Source organism: Silene latifolia, chromosome 11 (genome assembly GCF_048544455.1).
Source record: "Silene latifolia isolate original U9 population chromosome 11, ASM4854445v1, whole genome shotgun sequence".
NCBI classification, from domain to species: Eukaryota; Viridiplantae; Streptophyta; class Magnoliopsida; order Caryophyllales; family Caryophyllaceae; genus Silene; species Silene latifolia.
The window spans coordinates 198,841,957-198,866,708 of NC_133536.1; the positions used below are offsets into that span (position 1 = coordinate 198,841,957).

Sequence of the window (24,752 nt, forward strand, 5' to 3'; positions counted from 1 at the left end):
TCACGCAAAATCTTGTTTCATACGATCAATTTTGTCTGGAAAAAAAACGCTAGTGTATCTTATTTTCTAAAAGTGGTCAAATTTAGTTGTAAAATGATCTTAAAACCCCATCTTATTATTTCAGACCAAAATAATACGTCTAAAGGAAGACCAACTCAAAACTTCAACATTCATCCTCTAGACTTTGGAAAACCGTCAATAATCTTTTTTGAAGGAAAGAAGGAAATTTCATTAGCCTGGTAAATCAAGAGCATCGAGCTCTACAAACGGTTCGACACGCTCCGGAATTGACCCAACCCAATACCGAGTAGAATAGTCAATCGGGAGGAGATGGGCTAACTCGTGCGCGACATAATTACCTTCACGATGAGTAAAATTAAAACTAATACAAGAGAAATTACTAGCTAAATCCGAAACTACTTTCCCCATTCTCCCAAAGTAATTTGTCGGGAAGAACTTCGACTTTAGCATAGTTATCAGCGCCAAACAATCCGATTCAAGCACCACATTATCGAGTCCCATTTGCACTGCTGTCCTTAATCCAAAGCCCGCAGCCATAGCTTCCGCAATATCCGGGTTCCACCTGTCACGCACTTGTTGGACACCCACCCGTTCAACACTCCCAGTATGGTCTCTAATCACGATCCCCATACCGCATCCCGCCTCGCCCATAATCGCTGCATCCACATTAAGTTTCCATTGCCCCACTGCCGGTGGAATCCACACTCTCTTGTCCCTACTCCGAGCATTCCCCTGCCGATTACCCATGGGTTGTGCCTGCCTCCATTCAATCCAGAAACTCAACGCCTTCCCCACCCCTAGGGTCAGTCGTCGCATCGCCATAATAGAGTTCGTTCCGGAAATTCCAACTAGTCCATAAGAGGACTAGGTACTTACACGCCTCCTCACTCTGTTCCCGCCTCAATATCCCCTCAACCCAGTCCACTATACTCCCCCCCAAAAACATCACCCACATTCTCCTCCTCTAATCCACCCGCATCCCACACGGCCTGAGCAAAAGGGCAGCTGAATAGGGCGTGAGTTTCACTCTCCACTTCTTTCCCACACCTTTGGCACGTCGGATCGGCCTCGCGGACTCGCTTCTGCACATTTAAACCACACGGTAGAGCACCCTTACAAACCCTCCATACGAAGCTTTTGATATTTAACTTCTACATTCATCCTCTACTATTTGTCATTTGCTTGTACCGGTTCGATACGTAATGGACCATTTTTTTTTTCTTTGGGTAACGAGGGAACCCGCAGCCGCTATCTTTGGTGCGCACTGGGTAAACTCGCGGGTGTACGTGATAGTCTGCAAATTGCACGTATACCAGGTAAACCACCCGAGAGTGACGGGCTCAAAGTCTATTTAGGCATGGACTTGGGCCAAGAATGCTCCACAAGATTTTGCTCTTGGGGAGGCTGAATCTGAATCTCCTTGGAATTTCACGCAAGTTTTAACGGACCATATTTTATTATACCTAATTGACAATTTTTACGAGAGGATAGTTAATTGACAAATTGACCTAGTGGTAAATTGAAAATAGCCAAGGAACACATGGGAAGCACTCCGTAGTTCTATAAATAATAGAAGGCATAATTAAGGTTTACATTAAAGCAAATCAACAAACAATTTACAGTAACATTATTCTCAATAGCACCAAAATGTTGAACCAATCTAAACTTTTTGTCATTGCTTTTATTTTGCTCGTTGCATCAGGTTTCTACTTAATTCCTACTTCGTTTATTATTTATTTCACTATTATACAGTCTCTTTACGTATGTCACAAAGGGATTCGTTCTTTCTCGTCGTATAACTCATAAATCATAAATGTATATACTAGAGAAAAAAAAACAAAGATAAAAATGGAATCATCTATATGACAAGTATTTTGAGATTTGAAGTTGTTCGAGGTTTTAAGTTGTAAACAACCTCGAAAATCTTTTAAAAGTAACATCTTTCAACTTGTGATGTTTTTGTAGATATCAGCTAGTTTAGTAGATAAAGTCGTGAAGAAAAGTACTCGTGATCCGAGTTTGAACCAGTCAACAACTTATTTGCCCATTTGTCCCGAGTTTAATTTTATGTCATATGTTTTCACAGGAGAATTAACGGAGTCAAAACAAGAAGGCGGCTCAGTGAAGGGAGATATTACAATGAAAGCGCATCAGCTTAGCGCATCACGACGCCTTTTGCATTGTCTTGGAGCAAGGTGGAATGTTGATTGTGGATCTTGCCTCTGGTGTTGTTCTGGATCATGCTCACGTGATGCTTTTTTCAGTTATTGTCGCTGTGATTAAGCTAATACTCCTTCCGTGTCAATCATTTTTGTTATTATTAAAACGTCCCTCCATAAAAAGTAGGATAACTAGATAATGTAAAGAAATGATTGGATGGAGGGATTAACTTTATTAGGATAACTAATTGCATTTTCATTGCTGCAAAATCAATAAATAAATAATGTTTTAAAAAACATTATATATTACTTATGTCAAACTCTTTTCATGTTGAACTTATTTTAAGGGAAAAACATTATGTCGAACTTTTAAAAAACCATTACGATGAAAAATGAATAATGTTACTAGCTCGTATTTGATTATGTCGAAATATTCGTTCGAAATCTCGGTTATATTTTTGATTTCATAATATTTGGCGTCAATCATCGGATTCACGAGAGTCGATCTGAATGTTATTTGTATATGTCAGTGCAATTTTGCACGGGGTCTAACTTAGTATATATTCAGGGGCGTCTTAAATAATTGGTTAGGGCAAGGCTCGAACTCGGGTGGCTTGGGCAATTGAAACATGTTTTCACCAATGTGCTATCACACTTCAGTTAATATACATGGAGATTATAATGTATATATGACTAATGTTTTCATAATTTATACGAACACGAGGCCCAAAAATTTGGAGGCCCAGTTCGCGCGCTCAGCCCGCACTTGGTCATAGCCGCCCCTGTATATATTACATGAGAATGTCCATAATTTAAAGTTGAGGAACAAAAAACGTTGGTGGGCGAAATTCGGAGAGCGTGTCATTGCCTTGGTAGAATTGCCATACTCGATCAGTCTTCATGTCATAAACACCCATGTCATGTCCACCCGGCTTACTTCGCATTTCTCAATAGTTATAGGCTTTAGGCTGTACACCTCAAAATAGCGAGTTTGATCAACATAGTCTGCATCGGAATCATCATCAACGAAATTCCTCGGAGTCATCCTTGCATCTGAACACCATAACTGTGTACGTCTATCATCAACCAAATTCCTCAAGACAAACTATGACGATTTTATGAAGGAAAAATCACATGCTCCCTATTTGTCCACTGATTTGGTTTATTCGATCACCTGTTTGAAATTATTGATAGCCTTGAGACAAGGTATTGACTTCCGGGGATTTGGATTTTACTGTTACCATCTCCTTGTGTCATTAATTCTTTTACCTACCCTACTTTGTCATCGCTCGACTTATTTTTCGTTTACTTATCCTATCCATCACGTACTAATGGTACTATCAAGTATCTACCACTTCAATACCAACTCGCGTGACTAAACGGAAGAATCACTTTGGCCAGACATATGTGAATAGATTAGCTCAAGGAGTACTTGCAGAAAGCTATTTCAAAACAAAGATTGACTAATCTTTAAATCACTGAGTTTAAGACGTTGTTACAAATATCGTAAGAAGATAAAAAACAACCAATTCAGCCGGATTAGAAACAGTCCATTCAGCCTAAGTGACAAGTAAAATGTTTTTTTTTCTTTTTTTTTTTTTGGCAGCAGTAGAAAAAGGTGTCCTACATTCTCATGGCCCTTTGTGCGAGGCCATGAGCAATCTTATTTAAGTCCCTTGGAACATAACTAAAACATAAACAATGAAACGAGGAAAACATAAGAAAAATGTCTTCAAGGATCCCTTGGATAAGGTGATGTCCAAGTTCAAGTCCCGCAATTTGATTTACCAGTTGAAGGCAGTCTGATGCAATCTCGAGATGAAATTGTCCATTATCACGCGCCCACACTAGGGCTCTACGGATACCCAATGCCTCCGCTTGCAAAGTTGATTCTGCCCTTGTCTTAATACCCCCTTCGAACAAAACGCCTTCCCTACCAAAAGCAACCCAACCTATAGCCGCGTCATAGGAATTACACCAACTCGCATCAACTTTAATCTAAGTACTAAGACATGAGTTAGGCCCTCCGGCAACGTAAAAAGGACAGCTATTTCTTATCCTATTTTGACTCCGCTCATCTCCAACTGGCTCTGCCTCAGCCGCCTCCTTCACACCCTTGTTACGTAATTTTGCAGCATTAAGGGTCGTCACCACGGTCTCTGACAATGATGTAAAAAACAACCGCGGAATGAACTCCCCACCTCTAAAAATTAGATTATTTCGTAGTTTCCATAAACACCATAAGGTAGCAAGAAATTGCACAACCCGATCTTCACCAGCCTCCAACAAACTCAAGTAACGTAGCCAATTAACAATCCATTCCCCAATATTAACATTATCATTCAGCCTAAGTGAGAAGTAAAATGTTAATTACCCGAAAAGGATTGTAAAACCTCAAATTAGAACTAACCTGTTAAGTTTCACGGGTCACCGAACTAGTAATATCTATCTTAAAACTTTCAGACCTAATCTCGCTAAAAAAAACGATTAAACCCTCAAACACTAATAGAATACCACTTACCACAGCTGCTCTTGCAGAAAAAGTGCAATCATGGTCGCCTTCAAAGTTCAAAACCAAACTCGGTCGCCAGCTTCTTGCCATGAGGATCGCGGCTTAAACTTAATATTTTATATGAGAGTATTCATAATTAAAGCTGAGGAATAAAAAACGTTGGCGGGCAAAATTCGGAGAATGTATCATCATCGCCTTCATAGAACTGCCATACTTTATCATTCTTCAAGTCATAAACACCCATATTTTTTGCAGTCGGCTTACCTCGCATTTCCCAATAGTCATAATCATCATCCGTGAAATAAATACAGCTACGTTGCAAACTCGTAGCATGTGTTACGGATACAGACATAGAAGCATTACCACCTACAAACAATGCCATATCGCCCAGATCATCAATTTCAATCCATCTCTTTTCTTTAGGATGATGTATGTACACCTCAAAATAGTGTGTTGGCGGAACACAGTCTGCATCGGAACCATCATCAACCAAATTCCTCAAGTCAACCTTGTATCTTAACACTATAAGCAGACCAAACCTACCGGACTGTACCAAATAGATTGAATCTGCTCCTGTTTCTGTATACGTCGCGTAAATTATAGACGTAGTCGGTGAATATCTTCCGAACACAACCTGGATTTTCATGGGTGTTTTCAGCAAGTAAAAGCCATGGCACTGGCACTGGCCTCCACTGGTGCTTTATTAAGGTTGAAACGCTATTCCAAGTGCGACATACTGCAGAAAAATAAATAAAATCTTCTATAGCTTCCAACTTCATGGCAATGGCACCAAGAAGATCAAGAGGCAATGCAGTCCAAACATCCATCATGTACTAGCACCACAAAAATTCAAAAACTGAAATAACACAACGCAAAAGAGTTTAAGCATCAACTTACAAGGGGGCGAAGAAGGAATATAAACAGAACCATAAATTAAGGAAGGGAGACTTGTAGGATGTTGATTAAATATATGCACGAATACATACCAACTTTTCACGGACATGCTTTCCAAAACGTTGCCAATAAGATTATCTTTCACCCCCATGTCGAATTCACGAGTGGATTAAAAGTCGCAGGGGACAGGGATACTAATGTAGTCGCAATAAACTAGCATTGGATATTTAGATCCTTACAATATCAAAGTGATTTTAAACAGATGAATTATTTTCTTGAGTTATGCTTCCGCACCCCTACCGTCTATGTTTTATAGATGAATTGTGTCTCTTGGGAGCGAAACAATAGCCCTTAGTAGATCAACAGCCACAAAAGTAGTGGTATCACCTAACCGATTTTAACTAATTAATCAATAAAAATCACGAGTAATTAACAAACAATTTAGAAAACTAGAATTTAAAATGATTTCCGACCTGAGCCAATATCCTGTTGCCGAAAGTTGACACTTATATGCATTTACTAGAGTAGCCGAACCATTAGACAAATTAACATAGTTAGCCCAGTTATCTTATTCCGTCCCTCAGTCCAATTCACTACATTTGACCAAATATTTGAGAAGAAATTTGAAAATTTGAAACGATCGAAAGGAGATACCAACATCTTTCCTTTGCTCAAATTAACAAGCATAACTAGGCAGAGACTCTATAACACAATAAATTAGGCCAAAGATTTAATTACTCCATCCCATTTATATTGTCCTACTTTTTACTTTTGTGGATTTAAGAAAGCTAATAAAATGAGAAGGGTGAGTGATTTGTAGTGTAAATAAATACTTAGAAAGGGAACAATTAATTTGGGATAAATTTTGGTGGCAAAGGGGTCAAAAAAAAAATTGAGGTGGAGGGAATACTACACAATATAAAAGGTAACAAATAATTGGGACGAATGGGGTGCTTGAGTTAGTAGTTACGACACCCCTATTTATCTCTAAAACAGCCAATTAACAACAATAACTAATTAATAAAGCAAAGAGTTAGCGAGGGAAGAGAAGAAGATCAAAGAGCTAACCTCGCGTTTGGATAGCAAAAGAGAAGAAGATCAAATAGCTAACCTTGCATTTTAGCAAAAGTGAAGGAAAAGAAAGGGGAGGGAAAGGGAGGGAGGGAAGGAAGGTAAGGGGAGGGGGAATGGAGAGGTGGAGTTTTCTCTTCAAATCTTTCCTATAGTGGCAGGATTTTGACTAAGCTTGGAGAAGGGAAAATGAATCCCTCCAAATCCGTTTTCCATCCTACGCCTTTGTTATCCAAACAACGGATTTTGTATCCCTCCCTCCTCGTCCCCTTTCTTTCCCTCCAAGTCCCTCATCCAAAGATACCAAAATAGGAGGGAAAAGGAGGTGAGGAGGAAGGAGGGAAGGGAAGGGAAGGGGAGAGGGAATGGGTAGTAGATGTTTGGATACTATCCAAATTTCACTTCAAATCTTTCCTATGGTAAAAAAAATTAATTTGTCGGAGGAGCCATTTTCCCTTCCCCTCCATTTCCCTTGAAAACCTTCGAACCAAACACACCCCAACGCCTTCTTAAAATACAAAAAATGGAGGGGGGGGGGGGAAGAGGAGGAGGAAAGAAGGAAGGGAAAGGGAAAGGGAAGGAAGGAGAGCTGGAATGGTAGGTGAGAGTTTCCCCTCCAAATCTTTCCTTTGTTGGGGAACAATATTTTGGCTTGGAGAAGGGAAACAGATCCATTTCCCTCCCCTCCAAATCCCTCCACCGACATTTTGCTATCCAAACAATGGAAATTGCCCACTTCAAATCCCTCCCCTCCCTTTCATTCAAAACCCTTCAATCCTAATAAGGCCCAAGGGACAATACACAATCAAACACATCCCCTCATGTAGCCTAATTTAATCAACTCAAGTACTCAACCAAGCTAAAGTGGTCAAACATGGATTGAAATCTAATTTAAGGGTTTTACCCTCTTGCGAGGGGGCCCTTCCCGAAATTCTCAACGGCCAGGAACAAGCCCAGGCCAAAGAGGGGGGTTTGGAAATTGTCTTTTAAGCAGATGAAATAATTAATGAATAATTCGGAAAACTGGAAATTAAAATGATTTCCGAGTTGGGCGAAAATCCTGTTTCTCAAAGTCGACACTTATCTGTTGGTTACTAGAGTAGCCCAACCATTAGACAAATTAGCATAGTTAACTCGAATATCTTACTCCGACCGTTCAGTCCAATTCACCACATTTAACCAAATACTACGAAGTATGTGAGAAGAAATATGAAAAATGTGGTGAATTGGACCCAACGGAGGGTAGTATCAACAATCTTTTATTTGCTTGGAAATGTTCAACACAGAAACATGCACCATTGCTGAATTAACAAGCATAATTAAGGGCTTAAGGCAACAGATTTTATTACTACTCCTCCGTCTCAATCATAAAAATATAAAAGTTAAACAAATAATTGGAAGAAATGGGGCAATTGAATTAGTAGTTACTACACCCTAATTATCTACAATAACTAATCAATAAAGTAGTGAAGGGGGAAGAAGAAGAAGGATCAAAGAACTAACCTGGTGTGGATTTTCAAAAAGATGAAACAAAGGATCAAGTCAGTGTGGATAAGACTTAAAAGGTGGCAATCGCGTCACTCGGGTCGGTTACGGGTCGGGTCATGTCGGGTCATGTCGGGTTCGGTGTCGTGTCAGAATCGGATCGGGTAGGTTGCAGTTCATGTCGGGTCATCTTCGGGTCGGGTCATCAGCGGGTGGCAAGACGGGTCGGGTCGTTAGCGGGTCTGTATCGGGTCAGGTTATCAATATATATTATCTCACATGTTTTTAGTTTTAGATAGGTAATTTTATGTTTAAACAATGTGTGGGTGTATTAATTGAAGTTTTTAATTGAAAACAATAAGATTAATGTCAATTTTGTCTTATTTACACCATTATTGTTCGATGGGTTCTTTCAAGCACTTCTCAGCTGCTTCCTTACATATTTACATTAAAGACCTTGTTGATAGTGATTTGATTAATATACGGTAGACCCAAGTTCGAGTTTTCTTCTTAAAAAAGAAAAGAAAAATCAAAACTAGGATATTTTACCCTCGTTTTTCAAACCCTCATATCTACACTCAACTAGAGTTGGCATAAAGGGTCGCGAGATGGTGGGCGGCACGGCTAGGCACGACCCATGGCACGGTCCGGTGAGAAAATCGAGGAACCACGGACACGGCACGACTGGGCTTAAGACGGACTTCGATGCGATTTTCTTCAAAAATTCGTGCCCAGGCACGGCACGGCCCAAGCACGGTGGAGCCCGGCACGCACCAGGCACGACGGGCCTGGCCCGGCCCGAAGAATAGCCTCAAACAAAAAGTACACTATATTTAATAAAATATATATTTAAACCATTAATCATCATTTATTAAACAAAAAGTACATTGATATTTATAATATATATATATTTAAACCATTAATCATCATTTATTAAACAAAAGTACTAAAAATATATCAATTATATAACATTTTTTTTAAAATAAAAAAAATATTAAAATACATGGGCCAGCCCACGGACAAGGCACGAAAAGCCCATGGACAAGGCACTGCCCGAGCACGAAAATGACCATGCCTTGAGCGGGCCGCGACGTAGGTTTGGATCAGTGGGCTTGACATGATACGGTCCGAGAAGCCCAATATCCGTGCTTGGGCCAGGCCAATTTTGGAGGAAGGCACGAGAGACCGACATGCGGGTCAGCCCAACACGGCCCATTGACTTAACCATCTCCTGCCATCTGACATTAGCCACTTTAGTAAGTACTACTTTGGGAGATTGACATTTGACACATTCCCTGGCACTCGAAGAGTGAGGCAAATAATATCCTACTCACAAGAGTAGGGAGCAGGATACTCCCATAGAAGTTATAAAAAAAATAAAAAATAAAATGAAAAGAAAAATAGTTAACTACCCAGTATATGAATAACTACCCCACTACTTATTCATTGTACGTTTCTTTTTCTTTTCCAAATTACTCAACTTATCAATTTTAAAATCATATAAAATTCATCAAATATATAGTTTCATTTAGTCGTACTCAAATTTACGAAGTTAATAGTTCATAGTCATTAAATTAAACCACTATATTCACTGAAATCAAAATGAATATAATAGGGTCATTGAGTGAATATGACATTAAATCTCTCATATTCATCAAATTATACTATCATATTCACTGAGCTCAAAGTGAATATGATAGTGTCATATTGTGAATATGACACTACATAATACATATTCATCAAATTACACTATTATATTCACTGAATTCAAAGTGAATATAATAGTGTCATATTGTGAATATGACACTACATAATACATATTCCTCAAATTATACTATCATATTCACTAGACTCAAATTGAATATAATCGTGTCATATGATGAATATTACACTATATGTACACATCAAACTAAATTATCATATTCACTAAATTAAATGTGAATATGATACTGCCATATGATGAATCATAGCCCCCCAAAATCAAAAAACTAACCATGAATAATGAGAGACAAAATATAAAAATTCAATTCAATTAATACACTTACCTGATAATTTAGAAGATAATCAATCAAAATACAAATCTAAGATTACAAAACTAATAGGTTTGGAAGAAAAATTAAATTTTATGCATAATTTTTTTTGTAATTATGAAAGTTCTAGGCATGAAAGGGGAGGAAAAAGGGTTTATGGTAAGCGTTGTTAACTGCTTAATAATGTGAGTGATTTTTATCTTTTCATTTTATTTATTTTATTTTTAATAGTGAGAGTAGGAAGTGTCATATACCTGGATATATGGTATAAGAATTGGTCTAGTTATTTTAGACGCGTCGGATATGGGTAGGATTGGGTGTTCAACACTAGTGTCATAGTCTCATAGATATGGGTCTGAGTTTTATAGGACCCTACCCATAACCATCCATAACCAAAAGTTGTCGTGTAAGACGCGTTTACATTAATAAATAGATGATTTTACCATATTATAGTGTGAATTGTTTTATGCAAGAGTCCATGACCGACTTTTTAAACAAATAATTTTATATTGTAAAGTTTACTTTTTTTTTTATATATACATTTTTTAGTTCTCCCATAATTAAAATGTGAAAAGCCAAATTTGGAAAGGGTAAACCCATTAAATTGTGTTCAGTAATCTGAATGAGATTGCCCCAGGTAGGGAATACTCTGATCAACCCAAAAAAATAAAATTAAAATGTGAAAGAAATAGAAAATAAAGGGATTGTTTGATTGCCACTTAAGAACACATGAAATGGAAAATCCCGTGATTGACAATAACTTTGAAAACAAGATAAAATTCGCAAGCTTGATAATGAGTTCAGTTCAAGTTTGGGATTAAACTCGCATGCTCGATAATGAGCTCAATTTCTTAAAGTTGAACTGAGCTCGAGATTTGCTTCATGAGCACATGCTGAGCAAAAGCCAAGCTTGTGCTCAACTTTGACTCGTAATCACCCCTACAAGCTAGACCAACTACGGAAGAGATAATACCGTTAGGGCATTAGCAATAGAGGTTCATCAAGAGGGTTTGTAGGATGACATGTCCATCCTTTTAGAGGTTTGTCAACAAACCTTCTATTGTTGGTGATGAGTGTTGAGGTTCATGGATGAGAGGGGTTACAAATTAGTAACCAGGTTTGTGGAGAGAGAATGTGAGAGGAGAAAAAGTATTGTGGGTCATGATATGAACCTTGCAGATCAGAGGTTTATTTGTTGTTGGTAGGAGGCTAGATAGCATGGACATTTCTATTAATCAACCGTCCTGTGTCCGACACCGTGTCGGACACCGACACTCCTCTGACACACGCCGAAACGTGCCGGACGCCTATAAAGCCGAGTCTAACTTTCAACATATATTTGGGCACGTGTCCGACGCGTGTCCATAACATTTGGACATCATTTGGGGTGAATGATGTTCTTTAGACGGGAAATGAGCTGTTGAAATAGCTTGATTAGAAGAGAAGTTTTGATGGGAAATGAAAATGAGTTTATAATCATGGACACCTTTTACCTTTACTTATTTAAATTTAATATCAAATACTTTTATAAAAATAAAATCGAATGTTTATAACTATAAAATATATATTTTATTAAATTTATATAACGTGTCCGTGTCCTAAATTTCATGGGATGCCGTGTCATGTGTCCGTGTCCATTTGGTGCTACCTAAGTAGGAGGTTTGTAGATAAATGGGTTTGTAAATTAGCTTATATGGCATGAGAACAAACCTCTTAGATGTTCATCTATTGCTAATGCCCTTAACATCAAGCAACAATAACAACAATATTAAGTCTAGAATGGTCTTATAATGCCAATTTATATTCTGCATGCTTAATAAAATACAGGATTCATGTTATAATGTAGCAATATCTATAATACGGAGTATTAATTTACAGGATTCAGAGCCACAGTCTGTTGAATGAATTTATGTAGTGAGAACCGGAGGAATAGGTCGATCACGAGATTTGGAACCGAGGATAGTAGCTTTTGTGTCAGGGAAACAAGTCTCGGCATCTGATAGTGTCGTTAAGCGCCCGTCTTTAATGACTTGGACAGGATAAGGAAGGATATGACCAGGTAAGTTGCGAGAGAAATCTCTGCTTGAATAAATCTTCCAATGTTTGCTCGGCTATCTGGTTGACTTGATGCATGCATTCCAGTGACTCAGTTCAAAGAAGCCTTTTCAAGTCCTGATGTTTGACGATGCGCATTTGTCCAAATTATCACGACGGAATGAACCAACAAATTACTCCATATCAGTCATCTTTTTTCCATATTTATGCCTTTAACCAAATTACTGTGGATGAAGATAGAAAAACATGAAAAAAAGGAACAATTATGAAACCAATATTAATGTCCACATAACAAATATCTTAAAACTTTCCCACCTAATCTTGCTAAAAAAAATGATTAAACCCTCACAGATCACTTTTAATCTTGGAAATAGAGAAAAACAAACCCCTAAGTATCGTAATATCGTATTCATCTAGATTTAAAATTTACCTCGAAATAAGTTGCCACAGCAGCTCTTGCAAAAAAAGTGCAATCATGGTCACCTTAAAGTGCAAAACCCAACTCAATCGTCAGCTCGCAAAGGGGTTCGTGGCTCAAACTTAATATTTTATACGAGAGTATCCATAATTTAGAGCTGAGGAATAAACAACGTTGGCGGGCAAAAGTTGGAGTGTGTATCATCGCCTTCATAGAATTGCCATACTTGCTCATTCTTCAAGTCATAAACACCCATATTACGTCCACTCGGCTTACATTGCATTTCCCAACAATCATAATCATCATCGGTGAAATAAATACAACCAGGTTGCAAGTTTGTAGCATGTGTTACAGATACACACATAGAAGCATTACCACCTACAAACAATGCCCTATCGCCCAAATCTTCAATTTCCTCCCAATTCTTTTCTTTAGGATTTAGTCTGTACACCTCAAAAAAGTTATTCCGATAAGCATAGTCATCAACCTTATACCTCAAGTCAATCTTGCATCTTAACACCATAAGTAGATCACTACCAGACTGTACCAAATATATTGTTTCTGCCCCTGTCTCTTTAAACGATGCATAAACTACAGACGTGTTCGGTGAATATTTCCTAGGTTTGACAAGCCCAAGATGGTGAAATTCCTCAACATTCCAAAACTCAATTTGCCCATCTTCATACAAAACAAATACATGACCATTCATCGCCACAACATCAACCATAGAAGCATGTCTAGGACTGTCTCTGACTAGTACTGGTGTCCAGGATTGATCTCCATGCCTGGCGAAAACTGCGGCCTCCCAATCTTTATAAAGTACCATAATAGCAAACTCATCATGACCATTTTGAGATACTTTTAGCACAATAACCCTGACAATAGAACCAGTCAGTAACCAACAGATATATTCTTCATCATCTTCGTCTTCATAGGTCTGGGGTGCAATAACGATGTTTTTCAAACTTGGGAAACTAATGTGAGCCTTGGTCAGCGGATTGAACAATTGACAATTGAAGCCAGTGTCAATCATTGCAACCCAACCATAAGCTGAACCCCAACACCTTGTTCGGAATGTCTCTGGGAGTCTCAACTGGTAACACTTATTATTGGCAAGATTAAAAATCTTGCGAACACAACCTGGGTTTTCATGGGTGTTTTCAGCAAGTAAAAGCCATGGCACTGGTATTGGCCTCCACTGGTGCTTTATTAAGGTTGAAACGTGATTCCAATAACGACATACTGCAGAAAAACAAATAAAATCTTCTATAGTTTCCAACTTCATAGCTATGGCACCAAGAACATCAAGAGGCAATGCTGTCCAAGAAGCCATGTACTAGCATCACATAAATTCAAAGTGTTAAAACTGAAATAACACAAAGCTAAAGAGTTTAAGCATCAAATTACAAGGGGAAGAAGGAATATAACAGAACAGTAAACTAAGGAGGCGAGACTTGTAGAATGTTGATTAAATATATGCAGGAAATAAAAAGTACTCCATACAAGTAAATACGAGTATATTACATAAACGGCTTCTCAAGCACATATAAAATGTTGTCCTTAAAACTATTCCGCTCCCTTATTGAATGCCCGGGTGATCAAAAATCGCAAGGGACGAGGATACTAAAAGAGTCTATCTAATGCAGTCGCAAACTAGCTTTAGATCCTACCATATGCAAGAATTATTTTAAGCAGATGAATTAATTAATAAATAATTCGGAAAACTGGAAATTCAAATGATTTCCGAGTTGGGCAAAAACCCTGTTTCTCAAAGTCGACACTTGTATGTATATACTAAAGCAACCCAACCATTAGACAAATTAGCATAGTTAGCCCGAGTATCTTACTCGGGGATGGCAATGGGTGGGACCGCGTCGGGTTTTGCAAGATCCCAAACCCGATCCACTTACTTATTGGATCACAGATCCATATTCATATCCGATCCTTATCCAAAATTTTAAAAACCATACCCGATCCATAATACTTTTTTCAAACCCATATCCGCTCCAAATCCATACCCAATCCACCATATAATCTAAAACCCAATCCGAAACTTGATTTGACTATAAAAAAATAATCTTAGGCCTCGTTTCGTTGATACGAGAATTAAATTGATGTGTTAATTTGTAATGCACGGGAGTTTAATTTTTACATTAAAATTCAAGTGAATTACAATAATCCGTTTCGTTGTATGTTGGAGTTTTACTTTCCTAGGAATTTCCAATGAATGTAGGAGTTCCAAACAACCTCTAAAAATCCCAATTCATGTAATTCTAGAATTCTCATGGATTGGGTGAGGAACCAAACAAGGCCTTATATAATAAAATTGAATATTCAAGTTTAATAAAGCCTAAATTTTAAAAAATATCTGATTAGATCGGGTTCGGGTATGAATAGATCGAGTTTGGATTTGGTTTGGGTTTTCCAATAGTGGATATGGATATGGGTTTTTAAATAGTGGATCGGGGATGGGTTTTAAAATGGTTGGTTTGGATCAAATTTTTTCCTTCGGTTCAATTTGGGTTCGGTTCGGTTTAGGCTATGGCCATCCCCAAATTATTCTTACTCCCTCCGTTCCAATTCAGTAAGATTCAGTAAGAGGCGGCAAATGGCAATCATTGACACGACCCGAAAACACGATACGAACCCGACACGAAGTTAGCGGGTTAGGGTCGAGACATTGTGACCCATTAAGTAATTGGGTTGACACGACACGACACGACACGACACAAAACTTAAATGGGTCGGGTTAGGGTTGGTGTTTTTTGACACGAACCCGACACGAATAACCCATTTATTTAAAATTGTTGTAATATATTTGGCTTGAGTCCACAATTTCAACAAAACAACTTAAAAATTAGCATTTTCATTCATCATTTTTGGGATAATAGGGTTATAAAGCGTAGTTTGTTGTATTAGTTTACTGGATTAAACGGGTTAGGTGGATTAAAAATGAACTCCTTAAAGATAAATGGGTTAAAACAGGTCGGGTTGGGTTATAGAAAAATTAAATGGGTCGGGTTAGGGTTGGGTAGTGGTGACCCGTTTAATATTGACACGAACACGACACAACCTGATTTGTTTGCCAGGTCTACCATTCACTACATTTTACCAAATATGTGAGAACTGTGAGGAGATTTGATCGAAAAATGTGGTGGATTCGACCGAACGGAGGGAAGTACCAACAAACTTTCGATTGCTAAATTAGGCAACATATTTCATTACTAAGCAAAAACCCAATATTTCTAATTTAAGAAATGCATGCTCTCTCGGTCTCAATCATTTGTTTGCCTCTGATTAAAATACATCTCACTAGAAAATATAAAAAGGTAAACAAAATGATTGGAACAAATGGAGTATTTGAGTTAGAAGTTACTACACCCTAATTAACTTTAAATCAGCCAATTAACAACAATAGCTAATCAATAAAGTAAGGAATTAGTGAGAGGGAGAACGAAGGATCAAAGAACTAACCTGGTGTGGGTTTTGAGCAACTTGATGGATGAAGATGATTTTCAAAAAGATGAAGCAAAGGATCAAGTCTGTGTGGTAAAGAGGATAAATTGTGGGTCTCACTCTTTATTCCCATTTTGTTTACCACAAGGATGTTTGGTAAATAATAGGAGTAGATTTATAAAATTTCAGCATATTTAAAGATTTTTAATATGTTTGAATTAATAATTTATTAAATTAAGTGTTTGGTAAATGATACTTCCTCCTAGTTTGATTGTTGGTTCCTCTTTCCTTTTTTATGCTAGTCGAGTGTTGGTTCCTCTTTCTTTTTTAGTAAGTTTTGTGTGGTTTAAATTCAATTTCATGTGGAGTAGGGTGTTTTGTGTGGTTCAAATTCATTTCCTTAATTTTGGTGCCTAAAAGAAAGGGAACCAACAATCAGACTCGGAGGGAGTATATTAAAATAGTTGATTGAGTTTCAATCTACCGTTTTCCAATATGCTGCCCTGGTGTATTCACTTAAGTAGATTCTAAAAAATGAATATGTCTATGTCAAATCTGTCATTTATAATCTGCTTGATCAATCTGCTTCTGCAGACCATAAAATTACGATTTTACGCTAATATAGTGTGAATTGTTTTATGCAAAACCGATTTTTTAAAAATAATTTTATTTAAAAGATTTTTTTTTTTCATTTTATAAATGTATGCTAATATCAAAATTATTTGGTTGCCACCTAAATAACACAAGAAATGGGAAATACAATGATTGGTAGTAAATTTGAAAACAGGATAAAACTCGCAAGCTGATAATGAGTACAGTTTGATTTCGGGTCTAAACTTGCAAGCTTGATGATGAACTCAATTTTATTAATTTACAGGATTCATGTTATAATATTAATTTACAGGATTCAGAGCAACAGTCTGTTGAATGAATTTATGTAGTGAGAACCGGGGGAATAGGACGATCACGAGACTTGGAACCGAGGATAGTAGCTTTTGTGTCAGGGAAACAAGTCTCGGCATCTGATAGTGTCATTATGCGGCCGTCTTTAGTAACTTGGACAGGATAAGGAAGGATATGACCAGGTAAGTCGCGAGAGAAATCTCTGCTTGAATAAATCTTCCAATGTTGCTCGGCTATCTGGTTGACTTGATGCATGCATTCCAGAGTCTCGGGATAGTTAAAAGATTTGTGGACTTGGGCAAGATGCTCGAACCAGAGAGACATTCTAAAGCCGAAAACCTGACCCCTTGCTGCCTCTCTTGCTGATAGGTGACGCGGCTGGTAGGCTCCCATTGCGATCTCTGTATCCCTTCCTCCGTCCATTGATCTCTGGTTTATATTCGCAGATCCAACAATGATGTATTCATCATCGACTGTAAAACACGGCCAAATTAAAAAAAAAAAAAAAAAACAGAAAAATATAACAATGATGTAAGTGAGCATGAAACTTCTTGGTTACCTATCATCATCTTGGCATGAACATAAATCATGAAGCGACGACTAATCTGAGCCCTGAAATAGTCAGAACCAGTCTCTGGTTTATCGCCAGGGACGTATTCTCCTGGTGTTTTAATCTCCCGATTACCAAGACAGAAAAATGACAGATAGTCTCTTGGATGTGCATTAATCTTTTTACGTTGAATAGCAGCAGCAATGTCTGTATACATCATCTCCATTGTTCTTCGCTGATAATATAGTATGTCTTGGACAATAGCACTTTCGGGTTCTCCTTCTGGCCACATCGGGATCACAATGTAGACGCTAAATCTCTCTCCCGCGTCTATCTTGCTGACAATCTTTAGGGATAACTCTTTTGGTATCAGATGTAAGGCACCGACTTCAGGGATATTTTCCGATTTTTCTTCAGGGTTCCAGCCATATGAACTTCCGATAAAGTACTGATTTTCAATGTAGATGAAGTTCTTTGCTCGTCTTATAGCATTCACATACGCATCCTGGATACTATGATCAATGATGCTTCCTTTGTCCGAAACAAGGCCAGATTCAGCCGCCTTTTTGGGATCTGAAGGAAAATCTACGACAGATCCACCATCAATTGACCGGAATATTTGAACATTCCAACTTTCGCCATCTTCTCTGGACGTCATTTGTCTGCTGGAAATTCTTTGCTTAAGCTCAGCTTCCGAATATAATAATCGTTTCTCTATTTGTTTTTTCCACCTCTGCTCAAAGTTTGTCAGTACATCCCAAGCGACAGCGCCTTCTAGCCGGCAATGGATATCATGCCAGGGCTCTCTCGGTCCACCTTTCTTGATTGATGATCCGGAAAAGTTGGGTTGATGAAAATCATTCTTGTGAACCGTGTCCAATGTCCTAAAAAGAGAATGATCTTGCGTGTCATACCTTCCATCACAAAGATCAATGCCTCCGACAAAACTAACAATCCTTCTATTCCCACCCAGCGTGCTCTCACAATCAACCACCACTGTCTTCTGATGATGAGTGAACACAGCTTCACTCTCAACTCCCTGGATTACGCTTCTTCCTTTGTCGGGTGCCCGAGGGCACCTAGCACACAGAACATTGGACCCCCGGAAATAAGCGACAGTGTCTTCATCATGGGTTCCCATCAAGCTAAAACTTTCGTGGAATGTTTGACGGATCCATTTTTTAGAAGTAATATCGTCCCACACAAGCACAAGAACTTTCATGTCCTTCTCTTCGGCTTTCTTCTTAAGAAGCTCTCCTAGAGTAAGGTTTTGCAGGCCACCAGGATTCGGCCTACGTGGGTCCCTTATCAAGGTGATGTTGGTGTAAACAGACCACCCAGCTATGTAAATTAAGTATTTAGCATTCACAATAGCATTAAATATGTCCTTCCAGCATCGCTGTGGCTCATACCTCATATTACGAGACAGCTCAATTTTAGGTCGGAAAGTATCAGACACATGTGCATCGTGATACAGAGTGACTTTACAACCTTGTTTCTGCTTAAAGTATGTGGAAGGAACTCCGCCAAAGTTTGGAGTTTGAATCCCCTTAGACCAGTTTGGGTCTCGAGTGACATCAGAAAACTGTACATTAACACGTATTTGTGACCCTATAGGGTTACGCTTCTCATCAACTAAGGGGATCCATTTGTTTACTCGTGCACCATATATGACTTCGTCAACTGACAAATGAGCTCTACCGATAAGGGTAGCACTAACAGGATTTTCATCTTTGACTGTAAATATGATTTCTGACACTTCATGAGCACAATAGATTAGAAAAGACTGAAACCACTGGGGTTTAGAAGGCGTATCTTTGACTTGCGTGTGTGCAACTCTTACGTTATCCAGATCGACTGTGGCATAGAGTTTATAGCCCGTAAGCTGCAACAACATAAAGCTTCAATTGACGTTAATTAGTCAATGAATGGCACTCAGCTGATAATTGCCATGGCTGATCCTGTCCTGATATGTTATTGAATAAACGAAACTAGACCGATTTTACCTGAGGATCACAAGTACAATACTGTTTGACTTTGTACAATAAAGTTTTCCATGTTCGCTTTGGATCTTCAATACCCTAGTCACCATCAAGAAAACAATTCAAAGTTTCCGAAGTCAAAAAGTTTCATGAGATTTATCATAGGCGAATGAAACATGGTGAAAGCGATACTCAGTAGTCAGTACGCACCTGTTTTAACAAGGCCAGTCCAGAACCAAGTTGCAGCTTATCAATGTCATCAATAGTGGCAAAGAGAATTCCATGCAACAGTCTCTTCATAAGTCAGTTCGTAACCTGTACGACCCAAAAGGAGAAGAAAAGGGAGGAAAAGACGAACGAACAATAAGGAGGAATCAACAAAAACCAAGACAACAAAACAGAGGAAAAAAAACAAAGAATCGAAACCAAGCTGTAGAACTTGACCTCTTAGCGTGTTGCGTAACAAAGACAGTTCTTTGTATAAAACTCCGTAGTATGTACCAAAAAAAGCACAATTTACGGATAATTATAGTCGGTTGAGGGAGCATCGAAGCTAGTAAAAATCTCCATTAACAAGTTACCATGGTTCAAAGCAATGAATATACTGAGACAAGTTCTGCATATTTGCCCAAGTCCTAGAGAATATCATTAGATAAAGATAAGAATTTGTTCTTTGCTTGGTTTTCTTCTGCAAGGTCTTAAAAAATGCAACATCTAAAAACCAACTAAAAATCTGTAACTAAATGTAACTATGTAATTCACACATACTTTAGGACTATAAACCATAAAAGGCAGTCGGTGCCCTAAAATGGAGATCACGAGAAGCATAATTAAAAGAAACGAAAATTTACAGCAAGTCCGTCAAAACAAAACATTTCCTGTCAAAATGTAAAAGATCCGAATGTAAACAGATAAACGATCACAGCTATTTCCAGTAAAATAAAGTCCGTCAAAACAAAACATGTGAATAAGCTAGTCACATTTACTTCAAACTACTTACATTATTCTAACTGCAATATAGAGAATTACCACAACTAAATTAATGCGAATAAATGGCACCATTTCAGAATATACTAGTCCAGACGAAACATACACGAAAATGGGACAGAGGATCGTCTCAAATAGTTGGTGGGCGTCTACCTTTCTTCATTTTCTTCGTGTGTAATTTTTGCCGCCATAGCCATTTCTAAAATGAATTCTGGTATAGGCGTCTTATGAAACAGGTTGTGAGCCGCTCACATATAATCTGGCACAATATCGTCATTCTTTGGTTCTCGAACACACCATTTACACCAGGTTGCTTGGAGTTCATCAATGTCATTCAATACACTACGATCATCACCAATAACTGCTACTTGGACAATTTGTCAAGCACTTGTTGTGCATGCGTTCAAAATACTTGTCGTTTGAGATCCTTCCACCTCATTGTTGCTGACATGAGCAGTAGAAAGACGACTCCCTGGATAATTTGATTGAGTCACCAATAACATAATTGAAAGTATACCATCGTAACTTGCTATAATTATTGGAGTATATTGGCGGTTTTGGAGTGTAACAACGGAAACAAGCCATACACGGAACACGATGCTCGATCAATTCAGCTTGCCTGTCAAATTCAAATCCCTTGTTTGGGTGCCGATCGATTTTGTCAATTCTACTCTTTGAGACAATGATTTTAATCTTGCCAAGCCAAATGTACTGTATATCTTATTCTGCGCTTATTAAATTAATTTAAACTAGAGTCTTAATTAATTATTTATTCTTTTTTAATATTCTCTCCGTCACAATCAATTGTTGTTAGGGGGTGTTTGGTTCACCCAAAAAAGGTATGAGGTATGGGTTTGGAATGAGCCAAACCCATACCAAGTGTTTGTTTGGCAAATACAAGGGTTTCATACCCATACCTCAAACCCATGAGGTATGGGTTTCTCATACCCAAGGAGGGTGGTGGGTATGAGATTGATACCCACGGGTATCAAACTAAATTGATCAAAAATATGAAAAAACAAATTATAGCATATTGTAAATCCAATTTTTTATATACTTATTTGATTAACTAATCATTTTCATGATTTTATAATATTGAAAATTATTATTTATAATACTTTAATTTACGCATTTTAACCTTAATTGATGTTCAAACCCATACCACTCAAAAATGAACCAAACACAAGGTATGAGGAATCAAGTTCCAAACCCATACCACCTGGGTATGATTCCTGATTCCAACCCCATACCCGTGTACGAACCAAACGCCCCCTTATTTGGTTTCGGCACAAAGACCAAGGAAAGAGTAATGAACCAATTAACTAAATGACAAGTAGAACATATTGAGTGAAAATGATCCAAATTGCTCATCAAATTCATTCTTAGAATAGAAAAGACAATAAATAATTGAGACATCCCAATACGAAAATGACAACAAATAACCGGGATTAGAGGGAGTATATTTTAATCAAATAATTAGAACAGAGCTAAAACAGCGTTTCAAACCCTTTGTTGTTAGGGGTGGTCAAAGTTTAGGACTAGCCTGGCCCGCCATAGGGCCGTCTATTCGCCCATGTCAGGCCCTGCTCGGCCCCTCATCCACTACCACTACTGTGCCCGGGTCTTGCATATTATACCCGGCCTGCCCCTGACCTGCCATACCCCTGACCCGCCATCAGCCCGCCCCTATGATCTACCCCAGCCCGGTTCCGGGTCAACCTAAAAGGCCCGACCTAACCCGTCACCCTACACGGAGTCCGGGTCCGACATCCCCGGTCCATTCCGCTCTCCCTTTTGAAGAACCCTAGTTGTCCACTTGTCCATGACAATTCAATTAGTCTCCCTTAGACGGATTTATTACATACACAAGTGGCCATATATTACTATTTTTTTTTTTTTTTTTTAAAAAAATAAAATTATTTTATGTAAATACTTACATGAGAGAGTTACGAGAGACCGAGACTATGGAAACTCAAAGTTAAAGTAGGAAAGTCCCAACTACTATTGTTGGGTAGCTATATCAACATATATATAAGCATACAATATGCAATTTACCAAAATACAACGAACCACAATAATACAATAATCCTAATTCTTTCCTAATACAAACGACCTTATTTCGTTCATCTTCATCACAACTTTGAACTCTTCAGCTATATATTATATAATCTTAATACTTGAATTTTTGTGTTGCTACATCATGCCTTCTTCCGATTGGTCTGCATTGCCTCTCGACCTTCTTGGTAACATTGCAATCAAGTTGGAAACTATAGAAGATTTTATTTATTTTTCTACGGTATGTCGTTGTTGGAATCGTGCTTCGTCTACAATAAAACACCTATGGAGGGGTACACCAGTGCCGTGGCTTCTACTTGCTGAAAACACTAAAGATAATAACCCGAATTGTATTCGAAAGATCGTTAATCTTAGTAACAACAAGTGTTACAAATTCCCTCTCCCGGAAACATCCGGAGCAAGGTGCTCGGGTTCAGCGTATGGTTGGGTTGCAACCATTGACCGTCACCTCAATGTTCAACTGATTAATCCGATCACCAAGGCTCGAATTCAATTCCCATCTTTGGAAAACATCCCAGGTCTACATTCATATGATCAAAAAATCGACAAAACAAAAGAAAACTATATTAATTGGTGTTTGAGTGGTTTTGTAGACAAGCTCGTTGTTCTTAAAGCGGTATCTCAAAGTTGTCGTCATGAGTTTGTTATTGTGGTATTTTATTTGATAAAGTCCGTAGCCATGGCTAGGCCTGGAGATCAATCATGGACATCGATACTCACCGATAAATCAAATGGTAAGATGGTCGATGTTATGGTCATGGGTGATCAAGTATTTGGTTTATACAATGGTGGAAGACTTGTGTATTGGAATGCTAACGAATTTTTCAATCTCGAGTTTGTAAAACAAATCGATTATTCACCAATTCAGCGTCATATTTTCGAGGAGTTGTACCACAGGATCCATAGTATATATTTGATACAGTCAGGTAGTGAACTCATCATGGCCTTACGATATAAGACAGAGGTGCCAGATGAGACGGGGAGAGATTTTGATTACGACATTGTTTATCGAACCCTTGGTTTTGAGTTATACAAACTAAATGCTATAACCAAACTTTGGGAAGAAATCGAAGAATTGGGTGACGAAGCATTGTTATTAGGCTGCAACTCTTCTATGTCCGTTTCTAATGCATCCCGTAAATGTTTGCAAGGAGGTTGTATGTATTTCACCGATGATGAAACTCAATTTTGGCACGTGCCAAAAGAGTTCGCCGGACATGATATGGGTGTTTATGACATTAAGAAAAATGAACTATGCAGATTTTACGAAGGTGATGATACGCGTTGCCGAACAGGCCCACCAACTTTCTTTATTCCTCAGTTTTAAATTATTTAAGTTTTCAGTAAGATTGCAAGTTTTCTTTTTTCCGCAGTATAATGCTTTCGGAATTGTTTGGTTTGTGTTAAACATTTAATAGTTTGTTTTTGAATTGAGTCAAGCAAACAATTTTATTTAGTGTAGCAATTATCTTTGATACAAACATGCAAGGATCTTCTTAATTTGAATTGAACTTCAAAACTACCAACCGGCCACAAGCAGTGAGGTTTCATGCTAAAACCAATTTATAATAGGAGGAGTAGCTCACTAAGTTATAAGCTAGGCTCTTCACACTATTATTCTACCGATGTGGGGACAATGTCACTCACAAACATATGGAAAGAGACCTCAACAATATATTTTCGAGAGGAAGTTGTACGAAATATTATTATAATGTTGTCGAAGGTTCACACGATATGGCGATAAAATCATAAAGTGTGGCGTTGGATAAAGCTTGGCGGAGGGGCAGAGTGTTGCTGGTGTGTATATGTCAATGCAGCTATGGTTCAAAATTCGGCCGAAACGGCTCGTATCAACCGAGATATATATATCGGTCTCTGTAGTTGCCGACTCACGATACATCGAAATTAACTGAATTGAATCTTATTTTAAAGTTAAATTAACGTAAACTAACTTATTCAAGATAACTTCAATTAATTTAACGTAAATTAATTAAATTTACCTTCTTTTAATTTAACTTTATAATTTTAATTTAACTAAAATTAAATGAATTGAACTGAACTGAACCAAACCATACAATCTAACTTGAACTAATATGAACTTATAGAGCCTAACCTGAACTTAATTTAACCGGAACTTAAATTTAAGCCTAAAT

General features: G+C 38.0%; 4 protein-coding genes and 1 long non-coding RNA gene across 5 annotated transcripts; 1 reads left to right on the forward strand and 4 right to left on the reverse strand.

Annotated features, from left to right (window-relative positions):
* Window positions 1–231: 231 nt before the first annotated feature.
* Window positions 232–843, reverse strand: LOC141614639 (uncharacterized). Its single transcript, XM_074433386.1, has one exon. The coding sequence runs from the start codon at window positions 841–843 to the stop codon at window positions 232–234; it is 612 nt and encodes a 203-aa protein (XP_074289487.1).
* Window positions 844–3,697: 2,854 nt separating this feature from the next.
* On the reverse strand, window positions 3,698–8,375 carry LOC141612280 (uncharacterized). The gene is made up of 2 exons (XR_012529067.1): window positions 8,161–8,375; window positions 3,698–5,548 (listed from the first exon to the last, which is right to left on the reverse strand). It is a non-coding gene; the product is annotated as an uncharacterized LOC141612280 (long non-coding RNA).
* A 3,568-nt stretch (window positions 8,376–11,943) lies between these two features.
* Window positions 11,944–16,268, reverse strand: LOC141612281 (putative F-box protein At2g16290). Its single transcript, XM_074431019.1, has 3 exons — window positions 16,120–16,268; window positions 12,658–13,981; window positions 11,944–12,451 (listed from the first exon to the last, which is right to left on the reverse strand). The coding sequence occupies exon 2, from the start codon at window positions 13,976–13,978 to the stop codon at window positions 12,797–12,799; it is 1,182 nt and encodes a 393-aa protein (XP_074287120.1). The 5' UTR covers window positions 13,979–13,981; window positions 16,120–16,268; the 3' UTR covers window positions 11,944–12,451; window positions 12,658–12,796.
* A 678-nt stretch (window positions 16,269–16,946) lies between these two features.
* LOC141612282 (phospholipase D alpha 1-like) lies at window positions 16,947–20,110 on the reverse strand. Its single transcript, XM_074431020.1, has 5 exons — window positions 19,981–20,110; window positions 19,747–19,851; window positions 19,561–19,635; window positions 17,564–19,439; window positions 16,947–17,477 (listed from the first exon to the last, which is right to left on the reverse strand). The coding sequence occupies exons 2-5, from the start codon at window positions 19,834–19,836 to the stop codon at window positions 17,035–17,037; spliced, it is 2,484 nt and encodes an 827-aa protein (XP_074287121.1). The 5' UTR covers window positions 19,837–19,851; window positions 19,981–20,110; the 3' UTR covers window positions 16,947–17,034.
* A 2,613-nt stretch (window positions 20,111–22,723) lies between these two features.
* On the forward strand, window positions 22,724–23,926 carry LOC141614640 (F-box protein SKIP23-like). Its single transcript, XM_074433387.1, has one exon. It carries the CDS (start codon window positions 22,724–22,726, stop codon window positions 23,924–23,926), a length of 1,203 nt encoding a protein of 400 aa, XP_074289488.1.
* Window positions 23,927–24,752: the final 826 nt, after the last annotated feature.